Source organism: Oncorhynchus kisutch, linkage group LG23 (assembly GCF_002021735.2).
Source record: "Oncorhynchus kisutch isolate 150728-3 linkage group LG23, Okis_V2, whole genome shotgun sequence".
Taxonomy (NCBI): domain Eukaryota; kingdom Metazoa; phylum Chordata; class Actinopteri; order Salmoniformes; family Salmonidae; genus Oncorhynchus; species Oncorhynchus kisutch.
Genome location: NC_034196.2, coordinates 20,317,270 through 20,341,920, shown reverse-complemented (window position 1 = coordinate 20,341,920; position 24,651 = coordinate 20,317,270). Strand labels below are relative to the sequence as shown.

General features: G+C 42.0%; 1 protein-coding gene across 32 annotated transcripts; it reads right to left on the bottom strand.

Moving 5' to 3' along the window:
• Nucleotides 1–1,056: 1,056 nt before the first annotated feature.
• Nucleotides 1,057–24,626, bottom strand: fubp3 (far upstream element (FUSE) binding protein 3). 32 transcript variants are annotated; one of them, XM_020472028.2, is made up of 18 exons: nt 24,351–24,559; nt 20,540–20,687; nt 16,978–17,011; nt 16,767–16,816; nt 16,551–16,622; nt 14,160–14,217; nt 13,542–13,704; nt 12,824–12,922; nt 12,349–12,556; nt 12,018–12,136; nt 11,286–11,427; nt 7,680–7,840; nt 5,024–5,097; nt 4,787–4,863; nt 4,036–4,104; nt 3,332–3,403; nt 3,089–3,219; nt 1,057–2,455 (listed from the first exon to the last, which is right to left on the bottom strand). In XM_020472028.2, exons 1-18 carry the CDS (start codon nt 24,447–24,449, stop codon nt 2,426–2,428), a joined length of 1,806 nt encoding a protein of 601 aa, XP_020327617.1. In that variant the 5' UTR covers nt 24,450–24,559; the 3' UTR covers nt 1,057–2,425. The 32 variants fall into 32 exon arrangements, with proteins under 32 accessions (XP_020327617.1, XP_020327619.1, XP_031659210.1 ...); XM_020472030.2 differs by having other exon boundaries at nt 1,057–2,464; nt 24,351–24,558; XM_031803350.1 differs by having other exon boundaries at nt 1,057–2,464; nt 12,018–12,118; nt 24,351–24,556.
• Between the last annotated feature and the right edge of the window lie 25 nt (nt 24,627–24,651).

The window sequence follows — 24,651 nt, the reverse complement described above, 5'->3', positions numbered from 1 at the left end:
TGTGGGCTAATGGCTTGCCTGCTGTCGATTTTGAATGTTATGAACAAAGTACAAAGTGATGTACAGTGGACTTGAGCCAGTCCAACTGATATTTCAATGCCAATAAACACAGTGCCTTCAAAATCCATGCACTCAAATTAACAATCCCATCGGGCCTTTTTCAGTCATCAGATCCGATTTTGACAGCAAACATCTTTGGGGGAAAACATGAGAATTTATGGTAGTTTCACTTAATGAGGGGGTTTAAATAACCAAATTAAGAGGTCATTAAGTCCCCGTTTCAAACGTATTCATTACATGACAACTAAGATATACACAATTACCAGTTCTGTCATCAGGTAATGTTTGGTGAATTAATTCAATCATGGTATATATAGTAACAGTAATTTGGTAAACTCCTCTTCCTTACCGTCAGTAAAAAGACTGCCTTTAAATGACCATGCATCTTCTGGACATATGAACTTGGCACATTTAGTCTTTCAACATATGTTTTGTCAAGAGAAGCCCTAAAAACAAGCCACTGCGACAGAAAGTGCCTTTCTTGGAGAAAGTTAGGAAAACTGGCAGACGGGTTAGGATAACTAACACAGCAGGTTAGGAGAATTGGATTAAGGTTAGGAAATGGGTTAATGAAAATGCTTTCTTAACCTTTGAAAAGTCACTTCCGGTTGAAGCTTTATCAAAAGTGGCGTGTTTCTAGAGTCCCAATGCCAAGGAGATAACGGAGACTAAGATGATTTTTTTACCATGTATTGAGCTTAACATGACCTGCAGTAACTAATAACAATGGTATACTTCAACCACAAGAGAGGCTTGCAGAAGGAACATTTATTTGAGAAATGGCATAGGTCTATAGAAAATATTTCTGTTTATAAAACAATATTTTTACCTTTATGATTACTTGAGGCTAGATGATACTATATGTTAGTCTTACAATAGAGCCGAGGAAAGGTTTCAGTTTAAACCAATGGTAATGTTATCACATACTGGAATTTGACAAAAAAAAGCTTTCAAAATGGCAAAAAATATAATAATTTTAACAGAACACAATAAAGGTAGTCTTGACGTTTTTAATACACAGTTACCTGTACACAAGGAAAAAAAACACTAAAATGAAACATTTTCAAATTATAATATCCCTTTTCATTAAGCAATGAAGTTAATACTAGATTCAATTCTAACTAATCAATCATACATACGAGATCACACAAAGTAGAAAGAAAAAATATTAATTAAAAAGTTTAGCATTGGACTGTACACAAGTCCAGTGTGTACTGGAGGGGGCGTTAGGGAAACTGGGTGGTACCAAATAAGACAATTTTGATCGTAATACTTAGAATATAAAAAACTACAATGAATTATTACACAGGTAGAATCCAGAGGCTTAGCAGTCTTGAATGATTTAGGTACAGAACATACATAAAAACCTAGCATTTCTCATTTTTGTCCTAAGCAAGATGCAACATCAAATTTCAAATTACACATTCACGATCTTTGAACATTTTCAGTATGAAAACAGAACAGGGACAGTTTTCCTGTGATAATGACTCCATGAAAAAAACTTCTTAGATTTATTTATATATATATTTTAAATAAAGTCTTTAGTCAAGTATCTGAGCATACATACATAGTTTTACAAGATAGCAAAGGCAAAAACCTCACAATATGCAACATCCCCCTTTTCCAATATCAGATCATTGTAATAAAAAAAGTACCCATTACATTTTCATATGCCTTAAAAAAAATCTAAAATGAACTACAAGTTAAATGTCTGTCAAAATATTAGAGAATCCATCTTTGTTTCAAAAATGAAATAAGATATTGCTACTTTTTTAAACCAGAGTACAATAAAATGACAATGAAAAAAATACAAAGCACAACAGGAATTAAATTAGGAACTGACTACCATTTGCCAACATCACTCCTTGTATTACGTAACAAAATAAATGTTCCTGTAACAAAACAATTTTCATCACTGAATTAAAATGCTTTATGTAAAAGGAAAATAAAACATTTTTACACATTAAAACATCTTATGACAAAATAAAAATGTATTCAAGACTGCTAAGCCCATAATTACGATTTTATTGCAACAGAACTAGAAAAAATAGATTATATTGCATTTACTAAAATGTTACAACTCCGGGGTTCGTTTTGGCGATGTCATTTGAATCAAAAAGGAAAAAATAGAAAACAAAACAGCTCTCGCATTAGTCCAAAAGGGATCCCAGGAATTGTCCATTCAAAATAATGGTGTACACAAGTATTTAGTAACAATTAAATGTTCCTGATTTAGAAATATTCTTCTTTTTTTATTGTATAAGTCAGTCTACAGCTAGTGTTTCTCACTAAGAAAAAAGTAAGTCTTCAAGGCGTTGCAAATCTAGAAACCTGTTACAAAAGGTTTGTTTTCATCCTCAATGATTCAAAAATCTTCAACTAAAGGGCGTCCTCTCTAATGATCCTGCAAAACACAGGTTCACGTCAATGACCAAGCACAGTAATACATTTTACATAGATTTACATGTGCAAGTTGCATTACATAACCTTACAATAGTTAAACTCAACCTAATAGATGCCAGAACGGATTTACATGGAACTTTTCATCAGATGTACTTTCAAACCTCCATACTTGAATTAAACCTTGCCTTTAAACCAGGGATCATCAACTACATTCAGCTGCAGGCAGATTCTCTTGAACGGATGGTCGGGGGGACGAGACATAATTACAAATAATTTTTAGACTGCAAATTAACCACCACATTAATATTTGACTAAAACAATCAATTCAAAATGAATTTTCAAACCTTGCTGACATCATCTCTCCGTAATGCGTGGAGATAATTAGGTACAGATTTCCAAAAAATAAAATCACTTGGAGCAGATTTCCTGGTGTTATTAGTCTTTAATGTCCGGGGGGGGGGGGGGGGGGGGGGGTGTAGGCACACATAAAACCACCGCGGGCTGCCAGTTGGGGAACCCTGCTTTAAACCATTCAACATTCCTCCTAAAGGACTTCCGTGGTCAACAACAGACCTCAGGGGGTTGTGGGGTGGAGATGGTGCTGAGCGTTTGGATGGGTTCTCACCTGAAGGCCTGGGGCCTGTGTCTGCTGTGCACCTTGGCCATAATAGGCCCCCTGTTGTCTGTAATACTCCACCCAGGCAGCACTGTAATCCGGAGGGGAGCTCTGCTGGGAGCCAGGGCCTGCTGCCTGGTCTGGGGAGAGGGGAGATGGAGGGTGAATAAGGGGAAGAAGAACTTCCTCTGATACACACTCAAAAGACCAGCATATTGGAAGAGTGTAGAGGGCATGTAGGTGTAGTCTTACTCTGTTTCTTGTAGTATTCCTCCCATGCTTTGCTGTAGTCAGGGCCACTGCTCTGGGCTTGGCTCTGCTGACCTGTGCACAAGATAAAACCAGGGTCAATAAGATACACACCAAACAGACCAAGAACTCTGATTAATGTTCACCTCCATAAATTCAATTTCTTCAACTCAAATACATTCAGTTATACAAACAAAAGCCAATTTACATGACTGATGAAATCAAGAAGCAACCCAGCTACACAATCATGTAACAAATTGTCGACTTCAATCATTGCAGTCAAACAAAACCTGCGTATCAACTACACGTTGACATATTTCTACTCAGACACTCTTGGCATGGAACTTTTTAAAATGAGGGCAGGTTTGAGGTCTGGTTTAGAGCTGTATCCAGGGCACAGACGCTTGTGGACATTCCCAGCAAGGGAGAACGGTTGCACATGCAGACAGGTATTCATTTAACAGGTGGGTCACCAGTAGGGGCCAACTGCCCACAGGCACCCCAAACCAACAAGGAAGTCAGTCTCAAAGAGAAAGGATCAATCAGCACTCACTCGCAAATAACCTACCATGAGACTACAAACCCTGAGAGAGGGGGGCTCGGACCAGTGACTCAGACTTAGTAATGTTACACAAGCGATAAAGGCTAGTAGACGATGTTAGTATTGAGCTCCCTTCTCTGTTCTCCCCCAGAAGACTGGCACTTGCCTAGCTTTTTATAATACTGCTCCCATGCTTTGGAATAGTCCATCTGGTCGGTCTGGGATCCATTGAGACCTGCAACCAGACACAGATAACACTGTTGGAGGACAGAGTTACTGCATGAGGACCTTTCAGTGGAGGTTGAGGCTGTGGCTTACCATCCAGACATGGCACTGTGTCCTATGGCCTCTACCCCATGCCCTAACTTAACCCTAACTAGAACTTCCATGGAGTGAAAGTTCTCTTTGAAAAGTTTCTTCCCCATCTGACAATCTCCCAGAATGGATTTTTATTTATTTATTTTTTCAGCCAGTATCTGGACGATTAGCCACATTTTCAATGCAAGTACCACCCTGCCGCTGTCATAAGTTGGATTTAAATCCACTGCAGCAGTGCCAAAACCAGCCTGAACAAGTCTTGAATCTCTCCAATTCCTTCAGTCCTCTGAAATTGCTGTTCAACTGGAAAAGTCTTGTTAGAGAAGTAACATTGTGTTGCTTTCTTCCGCTCAGTAAGCAGAGCAGAGAGCATGAAACATGTCTAGTTTTACTCCTCCTTCCACTTATTTGTCCACTTTCTTTTCACTGGGGAGGGACTTATGCCCCACCTGACTGATTGCAATAGACTCCGTATGTATCAAGGAATCACTGTAATGAAATTTCGGGTTGTATTGGTATCAAGTGTTATGGGTATCCCACCCTAACCACAACAGGACAAGGCCATCCCAGCCATTAGTTGGAGAATCAGGTAGACTTACTGGGGTCCTGCTGGCCCTGAGGCTGCCATGTCTGATATGTTGTGCCCCATCCACCTGTCATGAATGTCTGGGGTCCACTGTCACCACAAAACACAGAGACGCATGTTAGACATGTTTCATAGGAATTGTTGTAGCCTGGATATTGTTACATCATTGTATTCATACTTTGGTCAGTGTAAGTAGTTCAAAGCAAGTTTGACAAATATAACAGTGGTAAAAAAACAAGAAGCTGCTCACTTCTGATGAGGGGTAGCTGGTCCTTGACCAAAGGGGTTCAGACCAAAACTGCTGTTGCCCCCCATTCCTGAGGCCTAGATGAGAGAGAGAAGCAGAGTCAATGCTGAGACCAAGGTCTCTTTCCCAGATGAGCCCTGTATAGCAGCACAATAAACACATTAAACTACATATTCATATAAACAATAAAATACACATTAGACATGCAAAAAACACATTATTCGGTAAAAAGGTCCCCTAACAACCATCTGAAATTCCCTAGAGCCACCAATTTTAAAGTGTATTGTAGATTATTCCACACGTAAGGTGCAAGGAAAAGGTTGATTTACCTAACTCTAGACACTAAAGGAGTCTAGAGAACCAAACCTGTGAACTGGTTTGATAACTTGTCAATTTAAATCTTGACAGTGATATTAGGTAAGTCGGAAACTTGTGGAGCAGGGCTTTGTAAACAAAAAGAGTGTAATGATGTGATGATCTAAGTGACTTCAAAAGAGGTCCAGCCAACCGTTTCGTAGTACTGCTCATCATAGTGATGAAAAACATCATCCGAGGGTTTAAGAGTAGAGGCAGCTGCACTTTCATAAATAGCATAAAAATAACCTCAAGTTTGACTGCACTCTGCTTCCTGCTGACTACAGAGATTAGATCAGTTTCTGTAAAAAAAAAAAAATTAAAAGCCCACTTTAAATCTTAGAGGACGCATTGACTCATTTGATTATAGAACCATCCAATAAACAGGGACGCAAACTGAGGGCCCAAAAAGCGGATATTTTCTTTTTACTGAAACACGCAAAAAAAAAAAAAAGGGTTATTAAACAAAGAATATGATCTACATGATCAGCCTCTAAAATAAATTGTGGTTCATGTGAACCTAACTCACAGCTAAAAAAAAAATGTAAAGAAAGCAATCCAATGTTATTTGTTGCCTAGAGTTTACTGCAAATGATACTCAAGTCTTGAGAAAAAAACACTAATATTGCAGAATTATAACAGAATGCTTGTGACCACCCACACAAATATTGCACTTGGGAAAAAAACATCTTAAAGTAGAAATAGAATGAACAGGCATTCTATTTTTGTTATATTATAGTGGCCACTATAGACATCGATCAAGTGCACAAGACTACATGGAGACAAAAATAACGTTCACTGAGTAAAACCAATTACAATCCCCCCCACTCACATGTTATGGTCAAGTTCACCACAACAAAAACAATATCTTTGGGCTACACAGCACATTATTACATTGTACACTTTCTGCCTGTGGACATCTGTTCTACAATGTGCCAACAAAAGTGAGAAAGAGAGAAAGAGTGTGGTGTTCCTTTCACCTCTATAGTGGCAAACAGTTTAAGCAAGGCCCAGCTCCAGATAAACAAGTAGATTCAGGGATCAAGTGTAACAAGCAACACCTCATTCTCACCTAATTCATTCAAAAAATAGTGGCTACTTCATTAGCTTGTTAACATTTCACACAGATTGCCAGGGTCCAGTAAGCAACTAACGCATTATAACTTGAAGAATGGCAAGGAGTCGTATACCAGTTAATACTATAGCGAATTGGTTAGGTTAATGTTAGGTTAATGTTAGCTCATCTGATGATGTAACGTTAGCCGTCTGACTTTATTAGCAAGCTAATTTCCACACCATAAAGTCAATTATTTGATCAGATAAGTTGGCTAATGTTGCTCAACATTTCTCTGGCTAACTAACGGAGAATTTGATCCAGCTGGCAAGATACTTAATGCTAATACTTGTTCTACACTTCAAACTTTCAAAATGTCAGTAGTTTTTTGGTTACAGCTCATGAAGTACGCTTCATCATCTTCTCACCCCGTCTCCATGGTCAGGCTTCTCACCTAACATTACCTCTTCGTTATCATTCAGGGGACGCGCCGCTGTAACGAGCAAGCTGACTTTGCAGAGCGCGTGCTGATGCTGTAACTAGTAAATTGGTTGTCTCTTCTTTCTTCAAACACGTGCTGCACTGCGTTCTGTTATGTCAACGATTGGCTGAGTCTTGGATATAGCCAGTAGTGATCCAAAGCCCCCCCCCCCCAACTTTTCTCATCAGATCTACACGAATCACGTAGGTCACCTATTTTTGATTTCAAAAACAGCGAAATTGACCGAACGGTGATTAGTTTGCATCCCTGAATAAGTAAAGATGTAATCCTTTCAAGACAATCTGATGAGAAACACCCAATATTTAGTTTTGCTCGTATTAAGTATGAGTTTTAAAATCAGTAAGGGCTTACTGCACAACTGCAAAAACCAGACAGTAGCCTTGTTACAGCTAGGTCAGCAGTCGAGGCAAATGCATACATAATAGTATCATCCGCATATATATATAAAAATTACAATGAATAGATTGACCAATAGCATATGAATAAATAGTGTAAAAAACAGGTCCTAGTATCGACCCCTGCGGAACACCTTCACATACTTCAAGAAACTGACTTAACCCCATCCATGGCCTGAGTTCTGTCACTAAGATAATCATGAACAGGTGTCAGCGCTCAGTCCTATCGTTTAACCCTGGGTGACATACTGGTGGATGGTATGGCCACACACCCCTTTGACATGTCCCTTCATGAATATCAGGCCAGACAATAGATTGTTTTTGTTTGTGGGAGGGGGGCATAAGACCACCTACCCCAATCTTCTCATCAATCAGCTGGCGGGCCATTTCCATCTGTTGGGATGTGCCGCGGATGGAGAAAACGCGCACGTTGGGGTCGGTGTTGGGCGGCGGGTTTCTCTGCAGCTCCACGTGCGCTCCAGACTGCTGGTTGATGTTCTTGATGGTTTCGCCACCTTTACGAAAGGGGAAATTCAAAACGTGAGTCAAAGTCAGCAACAAATGCACAAGTGTCAATTTGACCTCCAATCAGTGCTTACTCTGCTGTCTGATTCCATTCTTTAGACTTCACCACAATTACCTAAACTCATCCGACTGGAGGTTAGACTGGTAGTGATAACTATAGGAGACCCTGGCATGTGTCCTTCAGCTCCATGCCCATTCTATTTGAACATCCGTGCTAATCAGAGACTAAGGTCGACAACACTTCCTCCCCCACGCTGACGAATCAGACGGTAGCTTTCTGACTTATGAAGGAGTGCAATTAAACCAGCAGGGAGAAATTAAATATAGCTGTCGGAGAAAATACACCAATTAAAGCGTATCCTCTTTCTGGGATATCGTTTCTCCTTTGGCCCCTTTCTTTCCCAGCCTCATGTGTGGTGAGGGAACAACGTCCTCCCCCTTCTCCTGCCATCCCAGTGAATGGAGCGAGGGGGCTTCCCAAGGGAACACCAAGGCTGCCCCAACATCAATTACACATTTGTTCACTGGTGGCTGACAGGCGGACCTTGCAGTTAAAACCAGTCATCCAAACCTCTCCTCCTCCTGTAGCCTCTTCCCAGTTGCCAATAGACTACACATGGGCCATTAACCCATTGTCAACCAAATAAAACTTCTGTCTTAATGAAGCCATTATGTGTTCCCCTCAGTCAGAGAGCAAATGGGAATGAAGAGAAACAATTATTAATTTCATGGACTGGGCCTTGCTGGTGCCACATCATATGACCTTATTATTGAGACTGGGTTAGTGAGCTGGACCAAAAGGAGGGGATACAAAGTGCAACTGGTGAGGGATTTTGGGTAAGTGGGAGGTTTAATTAAAAGACAAGTTCATGAAGAATAGTTCCTAGGGGCTTAAAACGCCATGCTTACACACTCATCTAATGTATTGGCATATGGGTCTTAACGAACAAAAAAAAGAAATTTAAAAGCCAAAACACAGGATGCTATACCATGGTATATAAAATAAAAGTAGGCCTGTTCAACCCATTATAAAAAGTTTCAAGGTTGAGAATATAAAGTATGGGGTATGGGTGGGTGGGTGACCCAAGTTACCAGGCTCTGTGCGTATTGGGGGGAGGGTGTAATCAGTGGCTCAAGCAGCAGCATAAAGTCATCGTAAAGATATTAATCACCTCAGTCTTTAAAGCCAGGCTGACAGGGCCCAGACCCACAGCCATATTGGACTAGTTCATATGCTAATGCAGGGAGGGGGAGGCGTAATGCCCAGGTGTATTTGCCCCCCCACCTCACAAAAGCCACTTGACATTTCTATTGCCTGATTTTGATCATAGGTATAGAGCCCCCTTCAAACCACACCCACCACGGCGCACACATCCATCCATAGGACAGGGACACACTCAGGGTTTCCTTCGAAGCGCAATGGTCAATGACTTTTAAATAGCTGGCAATAGAGTGAACATGAATAGCCAATAGCCTAATTCCGCTCATTCATTCCCTCACTCCACTATTGGGCTGAAAGGACCTCAGATGCCAGAAAACCTTCCACGTGGGGGCTGTTATTAGGAACCTTCAACAATTAATGTCACATTACATGCATTATCCCCCTCATTAAGCCCTAAAGGCAAGGGACAGAATACCACTTGTGCTGTATACATGAGCCAGGGGAGAGGGGTGGCTGGATACACACCATATTGGCTCATTGTGCAACTTTAAATGCCATTTCATCACGAGAAAAAAAAGCACCATTTCATCACGAGAAAAAAAAGCACAAGCTAATGGACTGGTAATGATGCACTTTTTGCATAATCTAGGCTTTTGAATAATTTTCCTATTTATACACCATGAGGTTAGAATAATACTGTGAAAATGATAATGCCCTTTTAGTGTAAGAGCTGTTTGATGGGATGGAGTTTTGGCCTGCCTGGTCACATCTCCAGGTGGTAAGTTAGTCCAATAAGAAAGAGATCCAAACCTCTCTGCCAATAAGAGCTAGTTTTCAGTTTTCCCCAACCCTCTCAGACCACTGGCAGAATGGCCCGTACTGAAGAGCTCAGTAACTTGCAATGTGGCACAGTCATAGGATGCAATCTTTTCAAAAAGTCAGTTGTCAAATATCTGCCCTGCTAGAGCTAACCCAGTCAACTGTAAGTGCTGTTATTGTGAAGTGGAAAGTCTAGGAGCAACAGCTGCGAAGTGGTAGGCCACACAAGCTCACAGAACGGGACACCGTGCTTAAGTGTGTAAAAATGGTCTGTCCTCGGTTGCAACACTCACTACTGAGTTTCAAACTGCCTCTGAAAGCCATGTCAGTACAAGAACTGTTATTCTGGAGCTTCATGAAGGGGTTTCCATGGCCAAGCAGCCGCACACAAGCCAAAGATCACCAAGCGATGTAAAGCTCACCGCCACCGTACTCTGGAGCAATGGAAACACGTTCTCTGGAGTGAGGAATCATCTTCACCATCTGGCAGTCCGACGGATTAATCTCGGTTTGGTGGATGCCAGGAGAACGCTACCTGCATAAGGCCAACTGTAAAGTTTGGAAAAGTTTGGTGGAGGAGGAATAATGGTCTGGGGCTGTTTTTCATGATTCGGGCTAGGCCCCTTAGTTCCAGTGAAGGGAAATCTTAATGCTACAGCATACAATGTCATTCTAGACGATTCTGTGCTTCCAAATTTGTAGCAATAGTTTGGGGAAGGCCCTTTCCTTTTTCAGCATGACAACGCCCCCGCGCACCAAGCGAGGTCCATACAAAAATGGTTTGTCGAAATCGGTGTGGAAGAACTTGATGCTCATGGAAGAACTTGATCCTCACTAATGCTCGTGGCTGAATGGAAAGTCCCCACAGCAATGTTCCAACATCTAGTGGAAAGCCTTCCCAGAAGAGTAGAGGCTGTTATAGCAGCAAAGGGGGGGGGGGGCAACTCCATATTAATGGCCATGATTTTGGAATGAGGTGCCCGACAAGCAGGTGTCCACATACTTTTGGTAGTGTAGTGTGTATTTCTTACAATTTTAATTAAAACAATAACAGGTACTTAACAGATACCCAGGAATGTTTCGAGATTGAGAAAAATAAAAACATTAATTGGCTGCATTGGACATTTAAGTGATGAAGACCACTGGTCAAGAAATGAACTGAAAGATGAAATGCTCCATTAGTGTTTGGTTTTCCCTGAGTAGGATAAGTGGGGAACATGCCTGTACATATCTCTACATTAGTGCCCATTTGTCCATACATTCAAAAGGACACAAACTGGTTATTGGATGACTGAAATGCATCCAAATGATGACTGATAGATTGTTGCTGTTGTTGGTAATGGATCTTGACACCACCAAACGTAAAACTCACTGAATCTATTAGAAGGCGTTTGGATTCTAGGCATGACTTGTCTAGTTAAATAGAAGTTAAATCCAAAAAATACATTTCTCACCTTTCCCAATCACCAGGCCACACTTGTCGGCGGGTATCGTGTATGTCACTTCCTGCAGTCCACCGGGTGCGCCCATGCTCCAGTCCCCACGGCCTCTGCCCCGGCCTCTGGGGCCCACGGGACCCCCAAAGCCATCCCGATCCTGTAGCGAGGAAACATAAGGCGTGACTACAGGCCCCGAAGACCTCAAACATGACATTACACATCTTACACTCAACCTCTTAACACTTCCTCCCCAAGAATCACCACTGCAGCCGTGTCTGACGTCAAACAAAAACTGCAACAGTTCAGATTGACAGATATTCTTAATTCTCCTCCAATGCGTTTGACTTGCATCACTTTACCTGGGGCTCAATAGAAAGTTCACCAGGGGATATGACCAAGTGCGCCACCCTGTGGGAGTCCGTATGGACTATGCTCCAGGGTTGGAGACATGCCTCAGAAACGAGGCTCATCCTCCTAGTGTATGGTCTGTGCTCAGGGGCAGTAGGTCAGCTGACAGAACTAGTGATGAGGTGGAGCCCCACTACCCTTTTTTCCTGTCTGAGTAGGTCCCCCCAACCACAGGGCAAAGGGGTCCAGGCAGACCTGAGAGGTGGCCAGGCAACTAGGAACTGGGCTGAGGACTGCTACATGGGCAACAAGGGAGTTTAAGGGGCATGGCTTACTTTAGAAATACTCCTTTCAGGGCAAAAAAAACTAGATTAAGTGTAGTGGTCTGCAGTGCTGTACCTGTGCAGTGTGGACCAGCTCGTTGATGAGGTGAACAGCATGCTGGCAGCGATCAGGCTGGCCCATCACCTGGGCAATCCGGTCAGGGCTGATGCCATCATCTGAAGGAGAGGGGGACACTAGTCAGAACTGTTACATTAAAGACCAAACGTTTAGTCATGTCACAGAAATAACACATACTGTATTACATTGTGTCGTCAAGACCATCTGTGTGAGTCGATTGAGGAAAATGACAGGCAAACTAGACAGATTTAAGGTCATCACTAATCTTGACAATTGCATTAGCCATCTAGCACAATGTAAAAAGACTAATAGAAAGGGACGTTCTCACCTGGTTTGAACTGGATCCTGACCCCAGAGTCATTCTGGATCTTCTTGATCATCTCTCCGTTCCTGCCAATGACGATGCCCACAGCAAACCTGGGGACTGCCACATCCAGACTGCTTCCCCCCAGTCTGGATCCAAAGTCTCCCCTGTTGGCCCGGAAGTCTCCCTGGTCCTTGTCCCGGATTATCTCTACCACCAGCTCCCGTGCTTGCTACAAAACACCCACGCCACCAGCACAGAAAGGGTTAACTTAGAAAATGTTCTAACTGATCAACAAAAAAGGTTGATTGATACCTCTTTCCACTGGGATTCTCTGCCTCTAACCCTATTACAGGGGCTGAGTCACTGGCTTACTAGGGCTCTTTCATACCGTCCCTAGGAGGGGTGCGTCACTTGAGTGGGTTGAGTCACCGATGTGATCTTCCTGTCTGGGTTGGCGGCGCCGCCCCCCAGACATAGCCTGGTTTGAGGAACTGACCTGCACTTTGTAGGGGTCCCCAGTGATTCTCAGGGGTTTGTCTGCTCCAGTGGGCATAGGTCCATCCTGGATCATGATCATCTTCACACCAGTTCTCTCCTGTGGGGAGCAAGCAGGGAAAACATGATCATAAATTCACACATCAGAACTCCCTACTTCAGATGTAGCGAAGAAGTGAGATGGTTGAATCATAATTGACACTGAACCCGGAACGAGTAGATAACTTCTTATTGTTAACTTCAGCTATTTCAATAGCCAAGGTTTTTGAAGAGCTGCCTAAACTAGTGTAATTAACTTCTATAACCCATAACACATTAGTTCAGGCCTTGACAACTTCAGGCACTTGTCCTCTGGTGTTTAGCCTATATTTACACAATTAAAAGTCTCATTAAAGTCCTGCTACATTTTCTGTCACTTCCCACATGTCAGCATCCGTTTGGACATGAGGCTGTAGTCACATACGATTTACAATTTTTGTTGTGTGAATATTATTCCAATGTTGGCCTCTGATCCAGTTCTGATCGGAGTACTGTTCGATACTGTGTTGTTTTTTTTCTCTCCCTTTCCAGTTGGACAACTTATCTATATTCTTCTTGTCCGACTATTTTTTATACTTTAAGCCACCAAATAAAATCACCAAGAACGTGTGTGTTCTAGGTGCATGTGTGCTTCATCCACAGACCACGGAACCTACTGGAAGCACCTAGTGCCCCCCTACCTGCAGTTGTTTGATGGTGTCCCCTCCCTTGCCGATGACCAGGCCCACTTTGCTGGCAGGGATTAGGATCTCCTGGATGGCGCTGTTGCCGTCCATCTCACTGTGGAAGCCTGGGCCGTTTCGACACCGGTCCACGATCTGGCTCAGCAGCCTCTTGGCCTGCCTGGTGGGAAAGGCACACTCCACTGTCACACCTTTGTTCATGATCAGCCAAACCATGCACACAAATTATACACAGTGGGTGTCTCCATTTGCAAAAACAAGATATTGAATCGTGTCAAGAAGTGATTGTTGAGGGGGCAACTCAACATTAATCTGGTGATGGTGATTATGGTCAAATTGAGGGCGCCTCGATGCTGATAGAAATGTGTTGCCCATCAAGTAGAATAATCATGATAGCTCTACACGCAACATTTCTATCTGATCGCTGTACATAACTTTGGTTGCAAGACCCTGGGAGAACCTCAATTGCATACTCCCTGCATTCTCTCTCCTTGCCTCCTTCTCAAACCCCATTAGAGGGGAGGGACTTCAGGCATTCTCATCCAATGGGTTTTGAGTAGGAGGCGAGGAGTATGCAATTGAGATTCTTCCCGAGAGGAATGTGGTGTGACTTACTCAATGTTCTCTGGGCTTCCAGTTAGAGTGCAGGGCCTGTCCATCATGCCTCCGCTCTCTGTTACACAACACACGCTCCATTAACCAGACACACATGCACCCACACATACATTGGTCTTTCTATAAATAAAAAAAGGGGCCAATGTGTGGCATTGGGATCAAGATTTTTTATTTTATTTAGTTATACGTGTACAAACATCAGCCTAGGACTATAAATATCCTTTAAAATAGCAGGTGTAAGACAAATGTTTGTCATTTCATAACATGATCCTATTGTGAATAAGCCCACTAGGCTACTATGTCAATTGTTGTCAATCTAATATCCAGAATAACGGAAAGGAATATAGCGTTAGACATTGCAATTAGTCCATCCTACACTAATGAACACAGTAGAGGCATACACATATCCTGAGTGGCGCAGCGGTCTAAGGCACTGCATCTCAGTGCTAGATGCGTCACTACAGACCCTGGTCTGATTCCAGGCTGTATCACACCCGGCCGTGATTGGAAGTGCCATAGGGCGGCGCACAATTGGCCCAGCATCGTCCGTGTTAGGATTTGGCCGTCATTGTAAATAAGAATTTGTTCTTAACTGACTTGCCTAGTAAAAAATAAAAGGTTAAAAAAAAAAAAATATGAAAACAGCTTTTTGTTAAATCTAACGAGACACTGATGTAAATCAAGCAAACAGATGATCAACATCAATTTGCTATGGAAATTAGACCCATCGTGGATCACGGCACAGTATTCATCGAGATAACAAATCAGACAAACACATTCTGGACATTACTTGCGAACACGGTTTATGCTGCACTTAGGCACAACAGCTGTTTGTCACTTGAGTGCCACCCAGAAAAAAAGTTTCCTGAATCAGCTGATGTGTGAAAATATCACAACGCAACTAAACTGCTGGACATCCAATGAGCATTTAAGTATTATGCATAATTACTGACGAACCATGTCAATTACAGTATAAATTTTGGTTTTAAGTATCAGTTAGAAGCTGTCGATTTTGCCATCATACATTTTGGATTTGTGTGCCCATGAAAACGGTTTTCAAGGAAACGCTAAATGTTACATACACTGAATAAAAATATAAATGTAAAGTGTTGGTCCCATGTTTCATGAGCTGAAATGCACACAAAATCCTACTCAAATTTTGTTTACATCCCTGTTAGTTAACATTTCTCCTTCGCCAAGATAATCCATCCACCTGACAGGCAGCTGAATAAACAGCTGATATCAAGGAGCATGATCATTAAACAGGTGCACCTTGTACTGGGGACAATAAAAGGCCAATAAAATGTGCCTTTTTGTCACAACGCCACAAATGTCTCAAGTTGAGGGTGCATGCAATTGGCATGTTGACAGCAGGAATGTCCACCAGAGCTGTTGCCAGAGAATTGAATGTTCATTTCTCTACCAACGTCATTTTAGAGAATTTGTCAAGACGTCCAACCGGCCTCACAACCACGCCAACCCAGGACCTCCACCTGCAGGATCGCCTGAGAGCAGCCACTTAGACAGCTGAAGAAACCAAGTATTTCTGTCTGTAATAAAGCCCATTTGTGTGGAAAAACATTCTAATTGGCTGGGCCTGGCTCCCCAGTTGATGGGCCTATGCCCTCCCAGGTCCACCCATGGCTCCAACCCTGCCCAGTCATGTGAAATCCATAGATAAGGACATAATTATTTCATTTCAATTGACTGATTTCCTTATATGAACTGTAACTCAGTAAAATAGTTGAAATTGTTGCATTTATATTTTTGTTCAGTATAGTTAGTGCATTTCCGAGACGGCCACACAAAAAGACTGTTCGAAAGCAAAATCCAGGATTCTTACCAGTTTCAAATTCAATGTAATTTAACTGACAAATAATTCATATATAAAACGACAAACACTGCCACAACCGCAGGGTAAGAAAAGTAGTGCCACAGGATTTGGGCAAACAAATCCATCAAGATACCAACCATGAGAAAGGTTTAAATCAACTCATGAAATTTACAAAGAAAATTGGCAGATCATCATCAATGACTTATCAACAGCTGTAACAAGATGTCCACCGCAGGAATTGAAAGACCTATATACACAAACTCCATGTTAACAACCTAAGTGCTACCTTATTTATTAAAATGTTTATGAAGTCACATGGTAATTAAACACACAAAATACCACATCAAGGAATTCATGGTTGTATGTTTGGGATTTGACAAGACTTCAGTTTCTCTAAGCTGAACCTGTTAAGCAGGATATGTCATGAGCATGCCTCGTACTCAAGGTGTGCTTCTGGGCATCACCGATCAGAGGAAAGACCCAACTGGCTACTCAGTCAGGTACCGACACTACTGACTCCAGTATAATGGGGCAGTGCCTCTTTAGGCAGAACTTACCTGCAGCAATCTGGATCTTGCAGCCTGACTCTAACTGAATTCTCGTGATCTGCTCTCCTCCTCTTCCAATGACTGAGTGTGGGTGAAAGGGGAATTACAGAAAGTCAATATCCCAGTCCAAGTTACTTTAAATGGACACCAAACAGTAAATGTGAGTACTAGAAGTTGGAGTAAACCAATAGCTTTTGTTATTAACTGCCTAAAAGTGTCACTTACTGAATCCAACCATCTTATCAGGCACTTTGAAGTCTTCTGTCATAATAGCCCTGCAAGAGAGAAAAACAATCAATGACAAAACAGTACAAATCTGATGTGATGTATGGTCTCATTAGAAATTATAGGACAGTCTCATACTCATGAAAGCATGATTGAGCTACTGTTAATCAATATCCACACACAAATGGTCATTTGAGAAGATAAGGCTCACCTTTGATGTACCATTCCACCTAGCTGGTTACCTACTGAGAAACAAGGGAGAATCGAGAGGGGAAGAGAAAAGAGCAAAACAATAGACGGGTTAGCTATTGTTAACAATTCACACGCATCAAAGGGGCAGAAGGCCATGTGTTATTGTTCTGGATAGCCAGAATCAATGACAACTGCCATGTGGTGGCTCGTGTCATCTTGTTCTTGATACCAGGTCTTGTTTTGAGGTGTATTGACTGATATCACGTTTATGCTAATATCACAACAATTTGCAAGCTAACAACAACTGTAATGATGTATTTGAGACAAGTGCTCATTGTGCAACTTAATTTGTGTTCTATAAACATTGGACTAAATATAGTTAACATGACACCAACAATCTAAGCCAACCAAGTCTGTTTTGTCACAGTTGCGCACGTATCGGTTTTGTTGCTAAACAACCAACTCGTCTATTAGACTGAAACAAAACTAACTTAAAATCATTGCAAAACTGAATAAAACAAGGTAAAAAAAATTGTTTCTGCTGAACTGAGGAGTGACAGGGTGGATTGGCTGGAAACAGATGGTTCAAATCAAATCAAAGTTAATTAGTCACGTGCGCCAAATACAACAGGTGTAGAGACCTTACAGTGAAATGCTTACTTACAGGCTCTAACCAATAGTGCAAAAGAAAAGGTGTGTGTGTAGGTAAGTAAAGAAAGAAAACAGTAAAAATAAAAAATAACAGTAGCAAGGCTACATACAGACACCGGTTAGTCAGGCTTATTGAGGTGGTATGTACATGTCGGTATGGTTAAAGTGACTATGCATATATTATGAACAGAGTAGCAGTAGCATAAAAAGAGGGGTTGGCGGGTGGTGGGACCTAATGCAGACAGCCCGGTTAGCCAATGTGCGGGAGCACTGGTTGGTTGGGCCAATTGAGGTAGCATGTACATGAATGTATAGTTAAAGTGACTATGCATATATGATAAACAGAGTAGCAGCAGCGTAAAAGAGGGGTTGGGGGGGGAACACATTGCAAATAGTCAGGGTAACCATTTGGTTACCTGTTCAGGAGTCTTATGGCTTGGGGGTAAAAACTGCTGAGAAGCCTTTGTCCTCTGCCAATCCAGTGGTTATTTGAAAAAAAATCTATACGGTTACATACCGCAGAATTATTTTGGACAATATTATAAATCGATACTTTGACTCCAAGTATTGATTTGTAAAAATACAAAATTGTTGTTTTGTAGCGTTAGCTGGCGCTAGACAGCTGTACCTGCCCCACAACTCTGGTATTTATCACCTTATCCTCCACCTTTTCAAACAATTAGTCAACATGTTTTCAGCACTTTTATTTTCATGTTCTCTCGTCTCTCTGCAGCAGACATACAGAAAGCAATGTTCAGTACATCAAATCTGAAATATCAAATCTCAATTCATTTGGAACCATATCGTATCTGCACCCAAGTATGGTGATTATATAACTTGAGGTCCCTGGCAATTTCCCCTCACACAATCCAGTGTGTCAGTGTCAACGCACAGCAGGGGGGTACTCTGCTAGGGAAATGAGGTGTGTATGGGTGTCGTTCAGAGAGGTAGTGCGTGGGTCAATAGTTATTGACCCAGACTTGCATTTTGACAGGTCGCAATAAGCAGTGGGCTTAAAGGGTCACTTAAGGATATGGAGCTACTGACGTTACACCATAAAATCACATCTAGTTTCACTAAAGCTTACGTCATTTGCACATATTTGGTTGTTGGAAATGCAACGAGGTAAAGAAATGGAATGCCTTAGCCCGCAGAGCCGACCCGCTTGCTTAAAGCTGCACCAGGGTCGGACAGCATCCCTGTAGATTAAGACACCGCGGGGCCGGCGAGAGATATAGCTTGAGAAAAGTACCCCAATCCAGGGACGAGAAATGTATTGTACTTCGAATTGTCCCATTATCCAAACTGTTACACCGAAAAGATTGAACGACTGCTAGTTTTCTGAGCCATATCTCGCGCTGGCTCTGTGGGGTCTTAAACTACACAGGAATGCTGTCGGACGATAGTGCAGCTGTAAGCAAATGGGTCAGATCTGCTAGCTAAGAAAGCCGAAAATATTAAGTGTATGATGTGGTGTTAATTCACACAATGACAATACACTGCAAAGGACTTGCGCTTAGCCTAAATGGTGTTAGATGGTACTTGTACAATGAAACAAATGACGAGTAAGGACCTAACAGGGATGACAGATATAATATTTACACATTGTAACAGCCGACTGTTACATTTCATATTGTGTAACCTTGAGAAACAAAAAAGCACAGTGTTGAAGTGTTAGCCAGCCAAACCTCCACCAGAATTGCACAACTTATTCAACCATGCATTCGAGGCTAAAATATACCACACCATGACAAGATAAGAGGAAAATAACTGACTAGAGTTTCCACTTCATGGACATGAAATTGCTCACATCTGCATTTTGGGTGCATACGTGTAGCCACACGTATCATTCCACCATTCTGCAAAGTCCCACCCTTATGGGGTAACTACAATTTCAGGCACCTAACTGAAAATGCAGATGGCATAAAATGTCATTGCATATATTTTGGTTAAATTTCTAGTTTGCCAGGTTTCAAACGGCGAGTGCAAACAGAATGTAGCCGAATTGTGAACAGAGGGCTTCAAAGCAAAAATGCATAGTAAACTTTGATTACGTTGACTCTTCTGACTATCAGACAAGACCTCTCTTATCCCCTTATTACATTAGGCCCAGCCATTTCCTATTCTATAACATCCTGAGTTCAAATGCTCAGACAGAACTGCTTGCTCTGGGAGAGGCTGGAGTTAAGTCATGAGTAAAGCCGTACATAGCTGCCGTATGTTGCTCCTGCTTTAACTGGGCCTGTAAGGGAATTTTACACAAGCCTTACACTAACACCTCGGGAAATTACAAATGCTATAACCAATGCCATAGTAATAGAAGCACAAACCTGAAGCCAAAGCAGCAAGATCATTAATGTGGGCTCACTAACAAATGAAATCCAGTTATCAGTTGTACTATCCACGCAAATGTTTTCATCGGTCAATAATGACAAGTTCAAAAAAGGAATGGGTTTATAAATAGCAACACGCGAAATAAGCTCAATCACCATTATCCACATTTATAGAAGCACGGTTCCTTTTTCTTTACTTGGTGGACATCGCCTCTAACCACAAACCTTTTACTTGCTGCTGCTGCTCTAGGCCCTTTTTTTCTCCCTGACAGCTTTGGAGGCATGTAACCTGTAGCTCATGACTTCTCACACAACCAGTGTCAATCATATCTGTAGCACCTAGAGCATTGTACTGCTGTGTTGTATTGCAGTCCTCATACATTATGGTAAGAGTGCATAAAATCTGACAGATATGCACAAGCATCCAAACACACTCACACTCCGGTGCAACGCTCAGAGCTATTTACCGGTTACAGTTTAGTGTACTGTAACCGGGATATGTTTTGGGATTATGTTTAGCAGAAAGATTGTTTAGTATGGAGGTGGACCACATGCATTGTGTATGAAGGTATGTGAAGAGATCCACCACCGACTTACCTCCATCATCCATCGAGCGCTTTTGGCCTCCGTAGCCGTAGAGAGAGGGGTCTAGGACTGGAGAGGAGTTGTTCATGTGGGGCATCTGGTCACCTCCCATCTTAGCTGCAATCTGAGGAGAGAAGAGGGATGAGAAAGAGGGGGAGGGCTAGAATGAACAAACAGATAGCAACAAACTAGTTATATTAAAAAGGTTTTATTTGACCTTTAATTTCCAGTCATAAGGTCAAACTATTACTCAAAAAGAAGTACTACTTTTCATAGCAAAACAAAACTTATTTTAGTAGTCAACATGGAGCTGTTTTTTACTCTCCCAGCCCAGTACAACTGAATGCAATTGAAAGGCAGAAACTATCTTCTGAAACTAGCTACCAGACATGCATATTACAAAACACTGCCTGCATCACCTTGCCCCAAATTATCCACTTCCAACTCCAATTAACTGCATGTATTCTCTGGAGATAGACGTTCAAATCTAAATGCTGCACAAAAGCATTAAGGCCCGTTTCTCCTAAACCCCTCATCCGCAACCACATCTCTCCATTCAAAAGTATATCGTTTCAGAAAATTACACAAAATTGATGTAATTTCTGCAATATGAAAATACAATGTCTCCAATTAGAGGATGACAATTGAAGCCTTGCACCACCTTCAGGCGTCATTATCTACTTCAGAGTCGCCACACCGAGCTGCCTGCCTGCCGTGGAAGTGAGATAGTAGGAGAAAAAAATGAACTGCCCTCCAACATGGCTCCTGATCCCAGTCAGAGCTGAACTGGGTAGGGGGCCGAGTGAGGGCTAAACCTCTGGCCTAGGGCCAAACCTTCTTTCTGGGGAATGTTGGGGTTGGTATGTCAGCAATGTGAGCTACACACAATAAATCAACTAGCCGGGGAAAGGCTTGGGCCTAGTAGTGTAGAACGAGGTAAACACTCAGAGTCCTCTCAGTTCAACTGCTGCTGACTGTCAAGGGGGTTTGGGGCAGGCTAGGTCCATGAGGAAAGAAATGCCAGAGGATATTCTGTTGCTCAGGGAACATCCCCTCGAGTTGGGTGAGAGGCCTGTTTGCTCTGAAACTACCAGTCAAACACTTCCATGTGCTGGAGGAGAGCCAAGGAGAAATTCACTCAATCTCTGCATACTACACTGTGGGGTTAATGTTAAGATTATTTTAGTCTATATATTTGTGTCAGAGATTGGAAACTCATTGATGTTCTAGACATTTTGATATTGCGATAGAGACAAATTAACTATTGTATTGTGTATTTTTTTTATCACAGCAGACTTGTCTAAACATTCACATTAATATGCAGCTGAACATAAAGATATATATATATTTTTTTTTTAAATGTACTTGGCAATCTAACCCTTTACACAAATAAATGGGTATGAGAGAGGTTAATATAAATATGGAGCTGAAACTTCAGAAGTACTTGAATTAAGAAGCAACGAGAAGCATTTGCTTGATCAGAGAGATTAGCAACTGAACAGCAACACTGAATGCCAGCACTGTTCAGTCACAATACCAGATACTTAATATATAGGGCCTACAGATGATCTGTAAACATCCACCGTTCCCAGAAAATATAACGTTCTTGTGCTGGGCTATTCTGGGGTGGAGTGCTCCTTGAAGGTAGCATTTTGTAAAAACACATGATATCTTTGGTCTCCATACTGGGGGACTCCTGTGGGGCACAGCTGTCTAAGGCACTGTATATCAGTGCTAGAGGCGTCACTACAGACCCTGGTTCTATTCCAGGCTGTATTACAACGGGCCGTGATTGGAAGTCCCATAAGGTGGCGCACAATTGTCCCAGCGCCGTCCAGGTTAGGGTTTGGCCGAAGTATGCAGTCATTGTAAATAAGAATTTGTTCTTAATCGACTTGCCCAGTTAAATAAAGGTTAAATAAAAAAATACAGATAGGCAGGCAGTAAAAGATTCAGTGTCTCTGGCCACCGGCTCAGTTCTATTATTTGCCCTACAGAGTTGATAAAAGCTAAATGGGCAAATGGCAGTCCAATTACTCTTCCAACTTCCAAGAAGCACAGACCTTTGACCTATAGGGAAGCTGCAAGGGAAAGCTGGGTGCCAGTTATCAGAGGAAAACAAACTGGACCCACAAGCCCGATGCATGAGTACAAGGCCACATGCCCTTGTAGCACCTGGGATAAGCACACAGCTGAGAGAGTGGGGGGAGAGACCCCAAAGCAAGTATTAAATGGACACCAGTGCACCCAGATATGTGCTTATGTCATATGCTCATCTAGGTTTATTCGCAGGAAAGCATCTTTGCCTGTCAGGGAGAATATGTTATGAATGTCTACGTTTGTGTCAGTTAAGGCAATGAAGACAAATAGTTGCGTTTGAAATATGCAGTTTGTTCAGCTCACTTTAGGGCCTGGGACATATGACAAGACGAGAACAGGTGTGTTTTTGCCCTAGGTGTCAACGCATCACAAGAACTTGGCCCAGAATGCAGACACTAACTAGGAAGGAATGGGAAGTGGGGTGGCGTGGCTTTATTTCACTGTGTGCAATAGCCTACTTCCTGAAATTATAGACTCGAATAGTAATCTCAGGAAACCTTAACTATGTTGCTTACATGCTACTGACAATTTAGATGGAATAACTTGCAGTCGTGGTGTGGTCAATTGTAGTCTACACATTATGGCCGTGTTGGGTTTACAGAGAAATACATCATTTGATCAACTACATACAGGACGTTTGGTCACAGGCCCAAATTAAATAACGCTAACTTTGAGATGTCAAGAAGTACCTAGTTCAACCAATGCATAAGTAACATTTAGGCTGCAAATCGTTAGCTAGCTAACTAGATAATGTCATCTTGCTAGCTAATGGGCTTCCATCGCAAGACTGAGTATTAATATTATCTAACCAGCTAGTTATTAATGACTGATAAGGTCCAATTCAATTTTAGCTAGAGACGATATTATTAGGCAATGTAGTAGTTGGCTATCTATTCTAACACCCTGTTGCAAACAAGAAAAGTTCAGCGATAACATTTCCCAGTAAGCGAGGAGGCTAGCTAGCTAACATTCGTTGTTGACGTTGCGATGCTAGTTTTCCGCGCATGTTCGCTAGTTAACTCGCTAGGCTTAGCTAACTTGTACAATCGAGGCTAGCTAGCTAGCATTACTACTAGACTGAATCACTCGATAGTTTATTTAACTACTGAATTCAGATTTTTATTTTATTTTTACATACAGCAGTGTAGTTAACAAGTAATTTATACAGTGTATATTGGCGAGTGGTTACAAGGCAATTTAACACATAGTTGACGTTTTTCTGTTAGCAAGCTAACTTTTGACAGCGCGTGGCTGACATCAGCTGATATTTCTGGCTTCACCACGAAACTAGGCCACAATCATAGCTGGTATCGGCTAGTAGTGTGGTGGTAAAATAGCTAGTTAGCCAACTAGCTGAAACTTCCGTGGCTTTACAACAGGTTGCAGTTTGTTGCTTATGCCTTGTTTTAAAGTTACTCTCACTTCAGTTTTATGCAAGTGGTTTTCTTAGTTTCGTCCATCATGCTTTACCTAATTCATTTGCTTGTTCTTTGACCTGACTGTTTATTGTTGGGCGTCCTTTGGCCCGCATTCTCTTAGCACTTGGACCTTGTGTAGCTAACTTCAGTTAGCCAACTAGACATACAGGAGTGTTTTTTTTAGTAAAGAGGGGTCTGGGTTTATACGCTGCTTGAAGAAAAAAAGAGCACTGCTCCACCACGCCGAATGGTCTTGCTCGTTTTCGTCTGAAATCATTCGGTTTCTCTTCGTCGGAATTAATTACCTGTCGGGCCCGGTGTAAGGCGTCGGCGAAGCCATCTGCTTTCGTTCCAGGCTGAGCCACCGAGGCCTGTCCCTGTACCAGCTCCGCCATCATCATCATCCCTACAGCAGCTCTCAGCAACACACCAAAAAAAAAACTTCGGACTGGCGAGCAAATCAAGCAGCGCACGCACCGACCTCAGGAAGAGGAAGCTAAAACCACCCTATCTACACGATACCGCGAGATTCAGAACTATTTGTTTTGGACAGCTGAATTTGCTGAAATCACGCGATACTTGACAGCGTGACAATTTTAACCGGAA

What these genes read in the sequence shown, in the direction of transcription:
- fubp3 (XM_020472025.2), bottom strand. Translation starts at nt 24,449, where the DNA reads ATGATGATGATGGCGGAGCTGGTACAGGGACAGGCCTCGGTGGCTCAG. An exon ending in GGAAGCCCAGAGAACATTGA is followed by an intron (nt 13,705 to 14,159) that starts GTAAGTCACACC and finishes CTTTCCCACCAG; the next exon opens with GCAGGCCAAGAGGCTGCTGA. An exon ending in ACACCATCAAACAACTGCAG is followed by an intron (nt 12,923 to 13,541) that starts GTAGGGGGGCAC and finishes TGCTCCCCACAG; the next exon opens with GAGAGAACTGGTGTGAAGAT.